The sequence below is a fragment of the Pseudorasbora parva genome, chromosome 7 (genome assembly GCF_024679245.1).
Source record: "Pseudorasbora parva isolate DD20220531a chromosome 7, ASM2467924v1, whole genome shotgun sequence".
NCBI classification, from domain to species: Eukaryota; Metazoa; Chordata; class Actinopteri; order Cypriniformes; family Gobionidae; genus Pseudorasbora; species Pseudorasbora parva.
This window is the reverse complement of record NC_090178.1, coordinates 7323407-7342012: the sequence shown is the minus strand read 5'-3', so window position 1 is coordinate 7342012 and position 18606 is coordinate 7323407. Positions and strand designations below refer to the sequence as shown.

The window sequence follows — 18606 nt, the reverse complement described above, 5'->3', positions numbered from 1 at the left end:
AGACAGGTGTGGTGGCGTGGGTAAGTTTAAGGGTAAAGTTAGGGACAGGTATGGTGGCGTGGGTAAGTTTAAGGGTAAAGTTAGGGACAGGTGTGGTGGTGTGGGTAAGTTTAAGCGGAAAGTTAGAGACAGGTGTGGTGGTGTGGGTAAGTTTAAGGGTAGAATTAGAGACAGGTGTGGTGGTGTGGGTAAGTTTAAGGGGAAAGTTAGGGACAGGTGTGGTGGTGTGGGTAAGTTTAAGGGGAAAGTTAGGGACAGGTGTGGTGGTGTGGGTAAGTTTAAGGGGAAAGTTAGGGACAGGTGTGGTGGTGTGGGTAAGTTTAAGGGTAAAGTTAGAGACAGGTGTGGTGGCGTGGGTAAGTTTAAGGGTAAAGTTAGGGACAGGTATGGTGGCGTGGGTAAGTTTAAGGGTAAAGTTAGGGACAGGTGTGGTGGTGTGGGTAAGTTTAAGGGTAAAGTTAGGGTCAGGTGTGGCGGGATGGGTAAGTTTAAGGGTAAAGTTAGAGACAGGTGTGATGGTGTGGGTAAGTTTAAGGGTAAAGTTAGAGACAGGTGTGGTGGGATGGGTAAGTTTCAGGGTAAAGTTAGAGACAGGTGTGGTGGGATGGGTAAGTTTAAGGGTAAAGTTAGGGTCAGGTGTGGTGGTATAGGTAAGTTTAAGGGTAGGGTTAGTTTAGGTGTAAGTGAAGTGTGAACAGTGTAATTATAAATGTAACTACAGAAATGCATTACAGATGTAATTACATGGAGCTAATTTAAAACTTCCAGTACAATGTAAAACATGTAAGTACAATGTAAAATGTGTATGTGGGTCAATGACGTGACGCCCCCTTTTTCTGTCCCGGTTAATTTTATTTTGCAGAAAAAACTAAAAAATACATACAAATTTCTCATCTACTTGTTATACCTTCTTCACCTACTAAACCACTCTAACTTTTTATCATTTTTTTGCTATGCGAAGTACCAAAACATCATATGGGGCGACCGTCCAGCCTTGACTTTTGTTAGGACAACTGGTTTAAAAACAGTTTAAATCAACTTAAATATATCCCTTTTGCTAGTTGGCATAATTTCAAACATGTTTTACATCAATTGACAAATCTATAAAGCATTTGCACATATATTTCTATCATGATATATAAACGAATGTTGTCCGAATTAAGTTGATTAAAAAGTCTTATCCGTCAATGACCCATGTTCACAATAACAGTATCAAATGATTAATTAAATGTTAGTAGATAGAAGTTAAGGCCACTGAATATAAAGTGGGTCCACTTTTATCACTTTTTCTAATTTATTTATTTTTTTACTTAATTTAATCAAATCATTTATTAAACTTTTCCTGTGATGCAGTTTGAAATCCCCTGTTCTACAGCTGATATAATGCTGGGTTATACATAATAACAGCAAATAAGATGCATACAAATCACACTTATGGTACAAAATATTTACTCTAAATGTGAAAACATCCATTATTAAGGCAGATAAGCTGACACAGTAAACACTCAACAAGCTAACAGTATACACAATACTAATATTTTCTATACACATTAATGTAAACTAGTCTTATTAGTAAATATACTGTGGTTCAGTGATGCTATCAGTAGATGACACCCTGGTAGTTTTATACAATTATGTTTAATGATTACATTCATCTATCATAGTATTCTTATTTTTTTTACTCCTAGGTATTTCAGAGACTAACATGCTAACGTTACCATATTTAATTTTATTTCATGGTAGTAACGTTAGTATCATATGTAATGTCTCTGAAACTGTAATTGAGTTTCTCCACTAATACTGCCTCTTTGATCCGGGTTAACGTCAACCCACTCACAGGAGATCCCTGTCAATCAATTGCTTCTCTCAGGAATTAAAATATCTGAATCAGAAGTATGTAGTTAATCGCGTCAATTTTATCGATAAATTCAGATATACGTACCGATCATACCTGTCCAGAACTTCCGCCTCAAATCCTTCAACGGTCGTGGGTTATATAAAAAAAACGACAAAATAACGAGACAACACTCATTAATAAACTCCGTGCTGGGGATTTAAACAGGCTTTTCCCGAAACATGTGACGCGACAATATACGATATGGCCAGCGGGATTTCCAACTTTCACCCGTTGTGGAGAGAGAGAGAGAGCGAGAGAGAGAGTTTCGGCGAGTCTTTGGCCGCGTCTCAAAACCAAAACCTTAATGTGACGCCTACGTAAACAGCGTGTGGGCGTGGCGTTGGAGTTCGCTGGCTGCACGCGCACGTGACGCTCAATCCCGCTGTCTATATAGTCGCCTTACTAGGGTTTGAAGCACAGCCCATAATGTCAGCTGAATGTGACCGTCAACAGGTGAAGCAACAGATTCTGTTAAACAAGAACAGTCATATGCTACACCTAGGATGGCTTATCCTAGGTGTAGCCTCCCACTTTCTTTTTTTCTGATGAACACAATCGGAGAAATATATTTAAAAAAAATATCCTGACGCTTCCAAGCATAATGTAAACGGGCACAGGAGTTTGAAGCTCAAAAATGTGTATCCACCATAAATCATACATATTCTACTCCACATGGCTCCAGCCAGGGGGTTAATAAAGACCTTCTAAAGCGAAGCGATGCGTTTGTTTAAAAAAACAACAACAATATTTAACGTTATAAAGTAAAATATCCAGCTTCGGAGCTTACGAAAAAAGCGTAACTGACTAGAACAGCATAAGCGTTTTGATCTGTGAGAGGCGTTACACTTTCTGCGTAAGTTGAATACGGAATGCAGTCTGGCTGAAGCTAGATATATTTGTAACATTATAACGTGTTAAATATAAAATAAGTGTAGTATTTACGTTTAAAAAAGAGAAAAGGGTTTTATATTCCAATTCAAGGTGGCAAATGACATACAGTCTGCCACATAGTGATTTATTGAATTAGGCTGGGAATAATGAAGATTGGTATGACCGATTATGTCCGCGCAATTCGGTATGATATATCATAATGACTAGTGATATAATTGAAATGTGAAATTAGTATGTAAATTTGGCACATCTTTACAACATGCATTAAAAATATTTAATAAGAAACCAATTTGGCACATCTGTGATAAATGTTTGCATTTATGTATTTACTTTTTAATTGAATCTTTCTGTTTTAGAGAGACACACATTCTGTCTGATCAAATAACCGAGTTTGATCATTTCAAAAGAGGCTTAAAATATGAAAATTAATTTGAGGTAATGAAGTGTCTTGATTTTGACCTGAGCAGATTTCTCATAAATTGCTCATAAAGGTACTGCGTATGAGGAATAACCCCTAATAGTAGCTCAGTTCACTTCTGAGGGACGTGACAAAGACACTGTGACTTTCACATCATGACAGCCAGAGTGCAGCGCGACTGCTGGGGTCATAAATCTCAAGCGGTGAGTGTGCATAATATTAGTCTCAGTGCAGTGTTTTAAAATGAGACGACAAAGTCCTCACACAGCTTTTTATACATCAAATGTCCCTGTTACACTTCATTTCCTGTTTAAATAAACAAAAAGTGACCAAATTCGATTTTGTATTTTTACACCATGTAAAGTTCTATTTATTAAAACCAAGTAAATTTCACCAAGTTAGTGTTTTTATGCATTTTTACATGTATTCAAAAATATTAACTAGGCAGTAACAATTTAAACAATATATTTTATTTGTGAAACTATAATGTTCAGCTTTTCTTTTTAAATAGTCAACTTATTTTGAGCAGTCATCAAGCTTGTACAGACTAGTCACTGAAACATAGGCTATACCTTTCACTTCCCCAAAGCGGATTAATCACAAAAAAACCTTTCAAAAAACCCCTCAGTCGTCATGTTTTCAGGCCATTTCAAGTTTAATTTTGACATGACAAAGCAGTGATATCCAAGTGGCTGAGTTGTTTACTTATTTTTTAATTATTCTTCCCATTAATGCCATCATTGTCTTTATCAAGATTTAAGATTTTAGAATGCGCATGAAAACAAGAGGTGGGATTTATCACACAAACCAATCACATCCAATCATAACGATTATATTAAATCATAGGGCAATGGAGGAATTGCCTCCGCTCTTGGGACTTTCCCCCATTCATTCTCAAGTACCTCCATCATACCCACCGCATGCAATAGGGTGCCTGTTAAAAGTCAATGGGCTCAGGGGAGGCAAGAGAGACGCGGTGTCCTGCTGTAACTTTACCTGCGGGAGTCACTTTTGGACAGCGTTGCTTCATAAAAACTAGTGACTTTTATACATTTTTAACATCACATTTTGTAATAACTGCAATATTTTTTTTGTAATAGATAATTATTTTCATCCAGTTTTTCTGGGGAGACGCTGCCCCCCTCGCCTCCTCGGAAACGCCCCGTCTCAGTGCCACACAGGCAGGAAGACAGATAGTGAGATGGGTATAAAAGCTGAGACAAAACACTGAACAGACGGAGGGCAGTAAGACAGTGACACTGAATGGACAGCTGGCTCTTTGTACACTAAAGCAGAGGAACGCAACATACTGTCAGAGACTTTCAAATCTTCTACCTGCTTGCAGCAAAACAACCTCATTTGGCAAACGCAGGCGAGTCCGTCAAGACGTTAGTGACTGCCTTTGTGTGACATAGTTTTTGTTTCACGCTATTACTCACACTCCCCACTGTCACACAATAAAAGGCTTGTTATTTTCCTGCCGAAGCACATCTGTTGGCTTCCTGGCATTGAGCTGCTTCTGCATAAAGGGCACTGAGAGTGTTGAGTGCTGTAAACTAGATGAAACGTTTGAGCTGTAATTTAACACAGGTGACTGCAAAACACTCTCTCCTTTAGAGGTGAAGTATGAAGCACTAAAACAGATCCGCAAAAATAGTCAATGCTGTCAAAGTTTAAAAACTGTCCCTGTCTGCCATTAGTCATGTTACTCAAATAGCTCCGCCCCCAACGGCAGACTATTGGTTGAGCCAGTGTTATGCCACACCCACCCAGGACACTGAAACAATCAGAATTCAATTCTACAGAAGCTTGTTTTCACCACGAAAAATATTTAAAAAAAAAACGGTAAATTGGTAAATGACCCTTTTTCTCAAAATTGCGAGGTTATATCAAGCAAATGCGAGTTATGAATTCATTACTGCGTTTACATTTAGGAAATCTGACCTTTTTTTACTGGGAATTCTTTTTTCTCTTTTAGCTCCTGCCACAGAATTAAAATATTAAAAAGGTTGCGACTTCTCTAAAAATTAAGATTTTTTTCCTCACCATTATGAGTTTTTTATATCATAAATACAAGTTATGAATCATAATTGTGAGTTTACACCTTTTTTCACATTATTTTTTAAAGTTCCCACCATGGAATATAAAAAAAGACGTCTTTTATCTCAAAATTAAGACTTTCCTCACAATCATGTTTTTTTCTTTCCCAAATAATTGCGAGTTTATATCTCGGAATTCTGACCTTTGCCTCTTAATTCTGTTTTTTTTTTTTTTTTTTTTTGCGTCAAAGAATAAAAATAAAACAAAAACGTTATTTCCGACTTCTCACACTTAAGACTCTTTTTAGTTTACATCTCATAAATCCAAGTAATGAACTCATAATTGCGAGTTTACGTCTGTCAATTCTAAAAATATAAAAAAAAGGTAATTGCGACTTCGGACACATCAGCTGTCTGAACGTCCTACACCTGAATACTCTGAAAAGACAGCGAGTGTGAAGACTTATCAGCACTGATATTCTAATGTAAATCGCTTTGTGTTTTGAAGATGAGTTTCTGGCTGTGCATGAACTTTCAGCCCATTTCACTTGCAAATCATGTCGTTTTTCTCGTCTGTCCTGACGGTAAAGGCATTTGTAGAAGTGCAACATTCAGGACATTTGTATGAGTGACAAAAAACCCAAAAGAGACAAAAAAACTGCATGGCGCAGCTGCGGTTTGACCAAACATTTATTAAAAACAGATTAAATATATATATTTTAGAGTTTTATCACAAAATATATGATTAGATGGATTTTACTATAACCTTTCACGTTTTAATGAGAACTGCAGCACTTGATTATTTAAAGCATGCTGAAAATATGATATCACATGATTCAGTGCACAGGTTAGGTCAAAGTATTCTTTCAAATCCAGAAAAAATTGATAAGAACAAATACTGACCATAAGATAAACGTCATAGTTTGAAATTTCATCGCTCTGGTTCATCTCAGTCTGCTTACCCTGAATCACAGGAATGATTTAATGCAAATATCATCTCCCTGTGTGTAGTGTATCTACATTCACTGTACAGTTAAAATCAGACACCTAAAAAGATAATGTCAGCTTTCACATTCATATATCATGAAGTCCACACACCAGGTTCGCAGGCACTGATATATCTGTGGGTTCAAAAACACAAACAGTAAAAACATGAGGCCTTTAGGTCTGAAAGTGCCAAAATAATAAATGGTATGCTACAATAATGTTAAAAGAACACAGTTTTAGTCCTCATTTCCCATCAATTGAAGCTTTGAGCAAAACGACACACCCTGTCAAACCTGACCGAACCACCTTAGTCATAATAACTTTAATGAATGACTGATAGATTCAACATGTCATCACTCATCCTGCAATTATAAGTTTATAACAGACCTGTTTGGCAATTTTAAAGGGATAGTTCAAGGGATAGTTAAATTGATCAAAAGTGATAGTAAAGATTTATATTGTTAAAAAACAGTTCCAGATAAATATCAAGCATTTAAACCGTTTCCAACATTGATAATAAATCATCATATTAGAATGATTTCTGAAGGATCATGTTACACTGAAGACTGGAGTAATGATGCTGAAAATTCAGCTTTGCATCACAGAAATAAATTACATGTTAAAGTACATTAAAATAGAAAACCATTATTTTAAATTGTAAAAATATTTCACAATATTACTGTTTTTTTCTGCATTTCTTGCTTTTTTCAAAAAAAATAACAATGGAAATGTTTCCAGACTTTTGACCGTTACTGTAATATACAGGTCCTTCTCAAAAAATTAGCATTTTGTGATAAAGTTCATTATTTTCCATAATGTAATGATAAAATTAAACTTTCATATATTTTAGATTCATTGCACACCAACTGAAATATTTCAGGTCTTTTATTGTTTTAATACTGATGATTTTGGCATACAGCTCATGAAAACCCAAAATTGAACCCAAAAAATCTCAAAAAATTTGCATATCATGAAAAGGTTCTCTAAACGAGCTATTAACCTAATCATCTGAGTCAACTAATTAACTCTAAACACCTGCAAAAGATTCCTGGGGCTTTTAAAAACTCCCAGCCTGGTTCATTACTCAAAACCGCAATCATGGGTAAGACTGCCGACCTGACTGCTGTCCAGAAGGCCATCGTTGACACCCTCAAGCGAGAGGGTAAGACACAGAAAGACATTTCTGAACGAATAGGCTGTTCCCAGAGTGCTGTATCAAGGCACCTCAGTGGGAAGTCTGTGGGAAGGAAAAAGTGTGGCAAAAAACGCTGCACAACGAGAAGAGGAGACCGGACCCTGAGGAAGATTGTGGAGAAGGACCGATTCCAGACCTTGGGGGACCTGCGGAAGCAGTGGACTGAGTCTGGAGTAGAAACATCCAGAGCCACCGTGCACAGGCGTGTGCAGGAAATGGGCTACAGGTGCTGCATTCCCCAGGTCAAGACACTTTTGGGCTACAGAGAAGCAGCACTGTCATTCGGAAATCAAGGTGCCAGAGTCTGGAGGAAGACTGGGGAGAAGGAAATGCCAAAATGCCTGAAGTCCAGTGTCAAGTACCCACAGTCAGTGATGGTCTGGGGTGCCATGTCAGCTGCTGGTGTTGGTCCACTGTGTTTTATCAAGGGCAGGGTCAATGCAGCTAGCTAGTAGGAGATTTTGGAGCACTTCATGCTTCCATCTGCTGAAAAGCTTTATGGAGATGAAGATTTCGTTTTTCAGCACGACCTGGCACCTGCTCACAGTGCCAAAACCACTGGTAAATGGTTTACTGACCATGGTATTACTGTGCTCAATTGGCCTGCCAACTCTCCTGACCTGAACCAAAATCATCAGTATTAAAACAATAAAAGACCTGAAATATTTCATTTGGTGTGCAATGAATCTAAAATATATGAAAGTTTAATTTTATCATTACATTATGGAAAATAATGAACTTTATCACAAAATGCTAATTTTTCGAGAAGGACCTGTATAAAATGGTGTGCCGGTACAAACAGTGTATTGTTACAGTACATGCAGCATAAATAAACTGATACTCACCAATTTTTTTAGGTTTGGGGAGATTGAGGTTGTTCATGATGTTCACAAACTCGTCCTGCGTCTTTGTCAGTCGAGGATTAAACTTCTTTTCCTCATCCACGGTGGACACGGTCTGACCTTCAGCGTTCAGAGATCACAACAAGCAGGAGAATAAATAACGCACAAAACAACAGAAAAAGTCAAATATCCCTAACTACTACAAACCATAGTAAACAGTTGTTCATTTGTTTAACATTGGTGTCTTTAATCAGATTGCTCGAAGCAGTGGTTTCTACACTGTTAAAGTGGTTTTAGACTTGGTTTAGAGTGGTAAAATGACTTTAACACACAATGACTCATAGTTTAATGCTGTAAATCACGTACCCTTGTAGTCGTGTGCAGGGTAGATGAAACATTTTCCAGGCAGGGTGAAAATCTTCTTATGGATGGACTCATACAATCTCTTAGGACAACCTGAGTGAAGACAGATGAAGAGCTTTACTGTCTCGCCATCATGTGGCTATTTGAAGTACTACAAAAACAAAGGCAAAATGAGCACAGGGAAAAATCGACAAACTATTAGGGCTGGATATAGTGAATATTCGCAATGTATATACCGTGTTATTGCTCCACAAATTTTTCTAAGCATCATGATTTTCATTGATTTTATCCTGTTTTTAACATTTTCTAAACAGCATGTCAGATTAATATTTCTGTTCGTGACTGCTGTCATATTGCTGCATATAAATGTAAAATATTAAAGGGGGGGTGAAATGCTGTTTCATGCATACTGATCTTTTTACACTGTTAAAGACTTGGAATCCCATACTAAACATAGACAAAGTTTCAAAAGTTAAGGTGGACGTTTGATGGGAGTATTTCTTTGTCAAAAATACTACTTCCGGTTAGTCACAAGTTTCGGCAAGTTTTTTGAGATCATGCGTCCCCTTTGACGTTAATGGGGGCGGAATTTCCTTGTATGGGCCTTACGGACAATTCTACCGGAAGCGCGTGAGAGAGAGAGAGGGAGAGAGCGAAAGTAACAGGCTACGCCCATCAAAGCGCTGGCTTGTAGGCTGCTGGATAGGTGATGTGCACATAACAATGTCACCAAAAAAGTGCGTTTTTGGTTGCCAGACCAAGACAGTCCTGCACAGATTCCCCCAAAACCCCGCGTTAAGGCAACAGTGGATGTAATTTGCTTTTCCGGATCAGCAACTGAGTTGCGCGAATGTTTATATCTGTTCGCTGCATTTCGGTGCCGACTGTTTCATAAACAAGGCCCAGCTCGACGCCGGATTTTCCCGATCGCCTAATGCTGAAGGATGGAGCAGTCCCAACGTTAAAGGTCCCAACGTTAGAACCGCAGGCGGTGAGTGAGACTGCTTCAAATGTCTGTGTCTTTGCCTATGCTCATCAAGTAGCCCAAACATGATCACGTATAGTTAATTGATCAATGGAGCATGCGATGTGTAGTGCGTGTACATTTGTTTAGCTGGCCACTATATGTGTAACTTTATGTTTGTGTATTGTAAAAGCACTCCAAACAACAATACACAAAGAGGGGGGAAATATGTTGAACTAAATAAGCGCGCTTCTTCATTCAAATGCGCTACTATTCCGTGTCTTTCTATGTAAACACTAACTTAACCTGCCGTGCAAAACCAGTCCGCTTACTGTCTACACAAACCACGCGTAAACACACACACACACGTGCACAACTGCACTTCCCACATGTACACCTTCAAAGACAAAAATACGACGATATAATTCAAGTATAAATATGTAAATAACACAAGCCGCTAAGCATATTATATAGTTAGTGTATAACTTGTACCACATAGAGACGTCCTGCTCTAGTCGTTTTTGCTGCTGCTCCTGTTCAACTGCAGCCTCTGGGTCTGATTCCGGATCATAGATGTATGGCTGTATCTGATTAAAAGCCATATTTTTATTTTGAATAAAGTTTTTTTCCCGCTGTTAGGGATGACGCACTTGACTCAACACAATAGCAGCGCGCTGCTGCACACGTCATTATTTAGCTCCGCTCACACGACACGCCCCCACCCGCTCTGCTTTTTTCGGAAAGACTCGGAACAGCGCATCTTTCTTATATAATTATAAAAAAAATAAAGACTTTTCGGAGATATGCAGGATTCAATTCTACTCTATAGGTACTCAAGATTGACATGACACTGACTGAAACTGAGTGTTTCACCCCCCCTTTAAATCTTATTCTTCTTTGTTTTCATTTGATGAAAAACAGTATGAAAACATTATAATTTTGAACTCTCTCTAGGGTCTAATGTTGTTGTTTGAGCCTGAAAAATCTCTGCATAGTTCCACAAAATCACACAGACGGGTCAAAGTTCTTCTCTATATCAGTGTCACAGTTTGTGAACACACTGAAACACCTTCAATGTAGAGTTTTCCTCTGGGAACAAACACTTTACAAGATTCCTCATTTAAATAATTAATAACAAAAAAATTGTGCTATAAATGAACATGGCATCTGAGGACTAGTTCTCATTTTCTCAGTTATTTTGCTTTATCTCCAGATTGAATCAGTTTACGTACTTTAGCATGAACGCACATTTGCACTCTTCAAAAAAAGTGCTTTAAATGTCTTGACAAAATAAAAGACCTAAATTAAATTTGTATGTGTGTAACCCCTCCTGTTCGAACCGCCCGCTCCAAGCGTGACTGGAACTCGGGTCGGCATGCGAGTCGGACACTCTAACAAGGAGGCCAAAGGTCTGCAACCTCTAGTGTCAGTCGCTAGAGCATCTCTTGGGGTCAGGAGAGTGAGGTTTACTTGCACAGAGACTACTACCTGGCCTCTGTAACATGCGGGCTATGCAAAAGAAGTTATTTTGCTTTTAACGTCTTTGTAAAAAATAATGTGTTTACTAAAGCATGAAAACCTATTCTAGTAGACTCCAAAAAACGTTATAAAATTGTATAATATGGCCACTTTAACAGCTCCACAATGGAAGATTTGCTCAATAGAAATGTTTGTGTAATTGTAACACCTTGCTGAAAGTCTGTCCGTCCGCATCCCCGGATGAGGAGGGCGTCACCGGTGAAAGCCATACACTGATCTCCAGTGACGTACGTCACACATCCATCCGTGTGTCCCGGGGTCTCTCGCACCATCAGACACTGAAATGGACCAAAAGCCAAAGTTCTGATAGGAGTAATATAATCCCATCAGCACTTTATTGATTATATAACCTGTTCAACTCTCACTGACTATGATAAGCATGATAACAACACTGTAAAACATCAACGCAGCCTTTGTGTTTTTCTTCACGCTGTCATTACAATAGATTCAACAAAAGAAATATCATAAATAAGGATCAGGATTGCCCTGATCACTTGCAATACTAAATTCTATTATACATTTTTGAGGTGATATTATTATATAATATAAATAAACAACGTTTATCCCTGTTTTTTTTTAACTGTATGGATTTTGAAATGTATTAAATTGCCCTGGTAACTTGTAATCCTTCATACATGTTTTCCGAAAGCGATCCGGTCCCCCTCTGAGAGCAGTATGTCCGCCGTGGCTCCGCTGTGTTTCGAGATGCAACTCTTCAGTCCAAACACCTTCTTCTTCAGCAGTCCAGTGCCAGTGATGTGATCCGCGTGACAGTGAGTGTTCACTGGTGGAGACAGGCATCAGGAAACTGACAGCAGCACGCGGTTTATAATAACAAGAATATTTATGAATCTATTTCATATGTGGTAGGTAGAACTACAGACAGATAGAATGATAGAACTATAGATATAACAATATAATGATAGATAGATAGATAGATAGACAGACAGACAGACAGACAGACAGACAGACAGACAGACAGACAGACAGACAGACAGACAGACAGACAGACATAGAATGAAACATTCACCCACTGGCCAGTATGAGTTTGAGTCCCAGTTCATTGATGAGCTTCAGGTCTCTGTCCACTGTTTCCAGCACAGGGTCGATCAGCACGGCCTCTCTGCTGTCTGTGTCGGCCAGCAGGTATGTGTATGTGCTGCTCTCAGATTCAAACAACTACAGGAACAACAACATTATCACCATTATCTTCAGGACAGTCAGAGTGAGTCAGCTGAATGTGTCTGTACAGTAACATTCCATTCAAAACTGCAAACTACTGTTAGTGTATCAGTTTAATCGCTACATGCCACTCGCACAAAACAATCAACAGTGTAAACATTATTTATGACAACATTCCATAGTAAAACTGAGGTCATTTGGTATTCACTAACACTGATACAAAATGTTTTGAAATGGCAGATATCTTTTAGAACAACGGGAAGCAGCCAAAAGAGAGATTTTATAAATGTAACGGTAACACTGTACTATAAGGGCCGATTAGTTAATGCAATAGTTATTAGTATATAATAATAAGCAATATAAATTTACTCAACAGTATTTATTAATCTGTATTAATATTAGTAAATAAAATAGATAATAATGTAAATAATCAAGGTCCATTATATAATAAGAAGCAACTTTTGGTTTTAATAATGTATTACTAAATGTTAGAATAAACATTAAAATTAATAGATGCTTAAGAAAGTATTTTTCATTCTGAGTTCATGTAACTGATGTAGTGAACAAATGAAACATTATCGTAAAGTGTTACTGATATAAAAATAACTGTAGGTTTAACTGTGTTGGGTAAAAATACAAAATAGACAATATACATGTACTTGCATTGTATATAACATACCTGTGCGTACATATATTGTCCATGGTCTATTTTGTGTTTTATATATATCTAACTGAACACTTTTATTTGTAATATCTGTCAAAGGTCATTCTGTCTGTGCACTGGAAGCTTCCGTCACCAAGACAAGTTTGGAAAATAAAGCTGTATGTTTAGTGTGCAGAATTAATATAAAATGTTGAAACGTGTTATGCATTTGCTATGGACTGTCATGTAAAGAAGATTTAAAGAAGAAGAAACACATTAAATAGTAACATTTTATACATTTTTTGCAATATTGCCATTTATTGAAAGCGAGATAGGGCCTACGCTCCTGCAGACTTTAATGAGCCTTGTATGTATCTGTATTTCACTGTCTTTATTCCTCTGTAAACCCTATGTCCTATAAAAATGAACTTTCCCTTGTCATTTATAGCAGATCCTTATGAGCTGAGCACCATTAAATAGCCTACAAAAACACCCACTCATGTCACATGAATGAACAACTTAAAGTCATTTACAGAGCATCAAAAGCACCGCGCTCTCACCTGTCTGAAGAGCGGCGCTCCGGACTCCATCAGTCCGCTGTAGAGTCTCACTGACGGCGGCCGGCGGTGACTGAGTGCGGCGCTTCTGTGATCGATCACCGGTGCTTTGCAGGTCCACAGCCGGATCGCACAGCTCACTGCAGGCTTCAGTCTGTTTAAAAGAGCTGCACTCATTTTACTTCTATGTGCACTTAGGAGTCTCCACCTTAAACCGGTACGACGAGTCTCAGATCAGATCAGATCACTGAAGGAACTTGTGTTGTCAAACTGTTACTATCAACGGTGCACGCCTCCTTCCGGGATCACTGCAGTGGGGACGCGTTATTATAACACGTATTATTACGCCGGAGACGTGACTTGCTCATGCATTGCATCGCTTTTTTTAAGTGTTAATATGCACAATATTAGTGTCCACACGCAATGTTTTTGAAATTCTAAAGTGACCGCTGACAAGGAACTTTGACGTGTCCGCGCATGCGCAGTAATCTCATGTGTGTGCGGCGCTGCTGCCACTTGGCGGTATATTCTGAGATGTCGAGTGAATTTACGATTCCTGCTGATAAGGACTGGTTTTGGGGTTTGAAAACAAAACCTACTAACAACCATTAATGAAAGTTCTGTTTAAATTCGTTTTAGGCTGTCACAAAAACCTCGCTGCAGCTGAAAATAGAAGTTCACCCAAAATGGTCAGTTTTTATTTACTCACCCTCATATCGTTCTAAATCTGTATGCATTTCTTCTGTGGGACACTAAATAACATATTTTGAATAATGCTGATAACCAGAAAGATCAGTTTCTTTTGACTTGCATGTATAGTCCATAACAATGCAAGTCAGTAGGGATAAAAAAACATTTACTGTTAGTTTAGTTAACAACATTCTTTAAATTATCTTGGCTGGCTATCACCAGACCAAGCTCAATTTAAAATTAAACATTGGTCTGAGGAGTCTGCTCTGCATTTTCTATTGCACAAGGGGTATAATCAACTGGCATTATTCAAATAACTCTGTACGCAATAGTTCTTCAACCAATCAGACCACAAGAGGCCTGATCAACGGGCACCATAATTTCTTTTACTGTCTATGTAATTTCTCTATCTGTCATTGTGTTAAACCCACCAATAGTGTGCCAGGTGGATAAGCCAGTCTGTGATTAGTTTCCGCAAAAGTGTAACAGAAGAATTAGAAATTAATGAATACGTTTCCAGACTGAGTTGCCGGGTGAAATTAAATCGCCAGCAGATCAGACTGGGTTTACCCAGTCTACAAATTATCTTCTTTTGTATAGAGAATCACATTAAAGGGATAGTTCTCACAAAAATAAAAATTATGTCATTAATTACCCTCCTTCGGTTCCAAAATCGTTTATTTTCGGATGACAAATGAAATCGGAGTGATTTCTGTCCTTCCATTGACAGCTACACAACTACCACTTTGATGCTTCAAAAACCTCCAATGCGGTTCGTTCTATTTGAGCTTACGTAAGAACCAATAAGGTTTGGGCCCTGTCCACACGAACACGGGTATTTTCAAAACCGCAGCTTTGTTCTACGCGGTTTGGCTGTTCGTCCACACGCAAACGCTGTATCAGGTTACTAAAACCGGACTTTTTTGAAAACTCCGGCCAGGGTGAAGATTTTTAGAAACTCCGGTTACAGCGTTGTCGTGTAGATGGTGAAACCGGAGATTTCGTTTTTTTAAATTGAAGTGCGCGCCGTTCTCTCCTTTGTTTGACGTCAGATTTTCCACATCTCCTTTTGATTTACGTGAGTCGATTCTATGCTGTGAACTCTACTAACAGCATATCCTACAGATGTTCAGTTATTTCATTGTATTGCAGAACAAAGGCGCCAGAATGCAATAATACAAAATAGTAAAGCAAGTGTGTGAAGCTATTACAGTCCACTTCGGCCCTGCACCTGTGTATACAGTTACCTGTCACTGAGTCCAAAGTAAAGGAATTTGTAGAAGGGTTTCACTTGAGCCCATGGCATCCCTCAGTCAGTGCAATGTGCATCGGTGCAGTGAATGGGACCCATGTGGAAATCAGGCAGCCAATCATAGCGTAGTTTTGCGTTCTCATGAGGACAGATTTGTTTTTTAAACCATGCTTGTGTGGACGCGATTGTTTTTTAAAACGGAGGAGGAAAAACTCCGGTAATAAAAATACCCGTGTACGTGTGGACTAGGCCTTGTTCTCACGCATCAAGCAGATTAATTAATTTGAGCTTCTCTTTGTTTCGCTGATCAGTGTTTATATTATATGCAACTAAAAGCCTAAATTCAATCATATAAACTAAGCGATCAGGACTCGTCAGAAAATTAGGACTAAACTGCTCAATTCATATGGATTCGTTTTAAGATCTCTTTATTAACTTTTTGAAGCGTCAAAGTGGTAGTTGGGTAGTTGTCTATGGAGGGGTCAGAGAGCTCTCAGATTTCATCAGAAATATCTTCATCTGTGTTCGGAAGATGAACGAAAGCCTTACGGGTTTGGAACAACATGAGGGTGAGTAATTAACGACAGAATTTTCTTTTTTCCGTGAACTATCCCTTTAACTATCAACATCTATTGCAAATCAACTGTTTTAGTAGCCTAGAAATCTAGACGCACCCTAGCGGCAGCAAATTTAATCTGCCCGCAAGTGTCGTCTAGGAACTCTCAATACCCTTCTGAGCTGTATTCCTCAGAATCTGGACGGGCCAATCACATCGTGTATAGAGTCGGCGGGCGGGGCCATAATGATGACGGCCGAGTTGCGTTTGCGTGCTTCTAGTAAACACAGAAACTGGTGTACGGCGGTGGTCTTTCGAATCAGCTTTGACTGCGATTCTGGAAGACTTTGAGTTAAGCTTTTCTCTGAGAAAAGAACAAAGAACGGCACTGAAGTCATTCTTAAAAAGGGAAGATGTGTTCGTAGTTTAGCCGACCAGATACGGCGAATGTTTAATCTGTCAGCGAGCTCTGCTTCACCTTCGTTGCTCTGGTTGGTTGTAGCGCTATCCTATCGCGTGCAGAGGGAGTTTGAAAGACAACCGTTTATCCCGCCCCTCAGATTGAGCTGTCAATGGTGAGTTTCCAGACCAAACATCTTGATGTGGGTCTGGCTTGTCAGGCTACTGTTTTAGCTCACTATGTGTCAAATGTTGTGAGAAATACTCCTGCAGACTTTAAAGGTGCTGTATGTAGCAATGACAGTGGTTGAAATGGGTACTACAGTCCAAATTAAAATTATAGTTTGCCCTGCCCCCTCCTCCTCAGACTCGACAATCACGCTTGTTGCCAGGTTAAGGACACGCAACAGGAACGAGCGCAATTGACAATGGAATGCGAGGTGATTTATCAGCGTTTTAAAGTGCTTCCGTTCATAGATATTTTCGATTAATTCCCAGGCTTTTTAGGTCGGGTAGAATCTGTGTTCTGCTCTGACCTAGTTTTTTTGAGCTGGCTTCCATGGCTGCAATGCTGTGTTTTCTGCCAACTGGTAACCTGTGGTGTTTAAATACTATTAGGTAAACTGGCAACGTGACCAAAAACAATACAGACATTCCGATACCAACGCACATTTTCAAAGTAAAAAAACTGGCAGTAGCACTGTTTTTCAGAGAAACAAGTATGTGACCTCAGCATTTTTTCCTAAATATCTGCAAACATATGATGGTATTTCTATGTTTAATTGTCAGTCAAAAACTTACATAGAGCACCTTTAACAAGACTTAATGTGTCTGATACCAAAAGTATTCATTCCAAAAACCAGTCAGTATCTGGTATGACCACCATTTGCCTCATGCAGTGCAACACATCTCCTTTGCATAGAGTTGATCAGGTTGTTGGGCTGTGGAATGTTGGTCCACTCCTCTTCAATGGCTCTGCAAAGTTGCTGTATTTTGGCAGGAACAGAAACACACTGTCGTACATGCCGATCCAGAGCATCCCAAACATGCTCAAAGGGTGACATGTCTGGTGAGGATCCTGGCCATGCAAGAACTGAGATGTTTTCAGAATTGTGTACAAATCCTTGCAACATGGGGCCTTGCATTATCATGCTGGGCCTCAGGATCTCGTCACGGTTCCTCTGTGCATTTAAAATGCCATCAATAAAATGCACCCTTGTTTGTTGTCCATAACATACGCTTTCCCATACCATAACCCCTCCGTCACCATGGACCACTCAATCCACAACTTTGACTTCTACCCCGTACAGTGAAATCCAGGATTCATCCGTGAAGAGAACACCTTTCCAAAGTGCCCGACGCCATTTGCCAACTCAAGTCGGTTACAACGACAAACTACAGTCAGGTCGAGACCCAGATGAGGGCGACAAGCATTCTTTCATGAGATGGTTTCTGACAAGTTTGTGAAGAAATTCTTTGGTTATGCAAACCGATTGTTGCAGCAGCTTTCCGGGTGGCTGAAGATGCTGGATGTGGAGGTCCTGGGCTGGTGTGTTTATATGTGGTCTGTGGTTGTGAGACCACTTGGATGTACTCCCAAATTCTCTGAAACGCCTTTGGAGATCGCTTATGGTAGAGAAATTAAAATTCAATTCACGGGGCAACAGCTCTTGTGGACAGTCCTGCAGTCAGCATGCCAATTGCACGCTCCCTTAAAAATTGCAACATCTGTGGCATTGTGCTGTGTTGATAAAACTGCACATCTTAAGGCTGCAACATACTCCGCAAGAACAGAGAAAAGTTCTCGCTTCCAGGGCTGCGAGAACAAAATGACGTCATTTTGTTCTTGCAGCCCTGGTTTGAGAGTTCTTGCAGCTTGTTCTCGACCAAGCGGCAACCTCCCGCGATCTCTCTTGAAGCCAATACGGAAGTAATGTAAACTGCAATTCCTCAACTGGCCACTAAGGACAGGCTCCAGAAGGGAGCAGAATCTCATTGAGCCCCATGTTAAAATTCTCAACTTAAAGCAGAAAAAAACATGTTTACAGCCTGGTACAAATTGTGGTTTTGGCTTATAAGGCTAATTTTGATCTTCATGACAACTGTGAGGGGGGTGAATTTTTTTATAACTCATTCGTTTACATTATAGAAAGCCTTAAAGTTCTGCATAATTAAGGGCGTGGTTACAAGTT

At 39.2% G+C, this 18606-nt stretch overlaps 2 protein-coding genes across 5 annotated transcripts in view; both read right to left on the bottom strand.

The window, feature by feature from the left end:
• The window catches only part of phldb3 (pleckstrin homology-like domain, family B, member 3), a 33526-nt gene extending 31372 nt beyond the window's left edge, over positions 1-2154 (bottom strand). For 3 of the 4 annotated variants that reach the window (XM_067447911.1, XM_067447915.1, XM_067447914.1), the window contains exon 1: positions 1943-2154. The gene's annotated coding sequence lies outside the window, so the exon portion shown is untranslated. The remainder of the gene's footprint in view (positions 1-1942) is intronic. The other variant, XM_067447913.1, reaches the window with a different exon arrangement.
• Positions 2155-5917: 3763 nt separating this feature from the next.
• Positions 5918-14011, bottom strand: ethe1 (ETHE1 persulfide dioxygenase). Its single transcript, XM_067449523.1, has 7 exons — positions 13521-14011; positions 12170-12314; positions 11771-11919; positions 11284-11413; positions 8636-8725; positions 8273-8389; positions 5918-6366 (listed from the first exon to the last, which is right to left on the bottom strand). Exons 1-7 carry the CDS (start codon positions 13692-13694, stop codon positions 6320-6322), a joined length of 852 nt encoding a protein of 283 aa, XP_067305624.1. The 5' UTR covers positions 13695-14011; the 3' UTR covers positions 5918-6319.
• Positions 14012-18606: the final 4595 nt, after the last annotated feature.

Coding starts and splice junctions, on each gene's coding strand:
- ethe1 (XM_067449523.1), bottom strand. CDS start 13,694: ATGAGTGCAGCTCTTTTAAACAGACTGAAGCCTGCAGTGAGCTGTGCG. Junction 12,315..13,520: donor GAGCGCCGCTCTTCAGACAG/GTGAGAGCGCGG, acceptor TTGTTCCTGTAG/TTGTTTGAATCTGAGAGCAG. Junction 6,367..8,272: donor CCCCAAACCTAAAAAAATTG/GTGAGTATCAGT, acceptor TTGAACCCACAG/ATATATCAGTGCCTGCGAAC.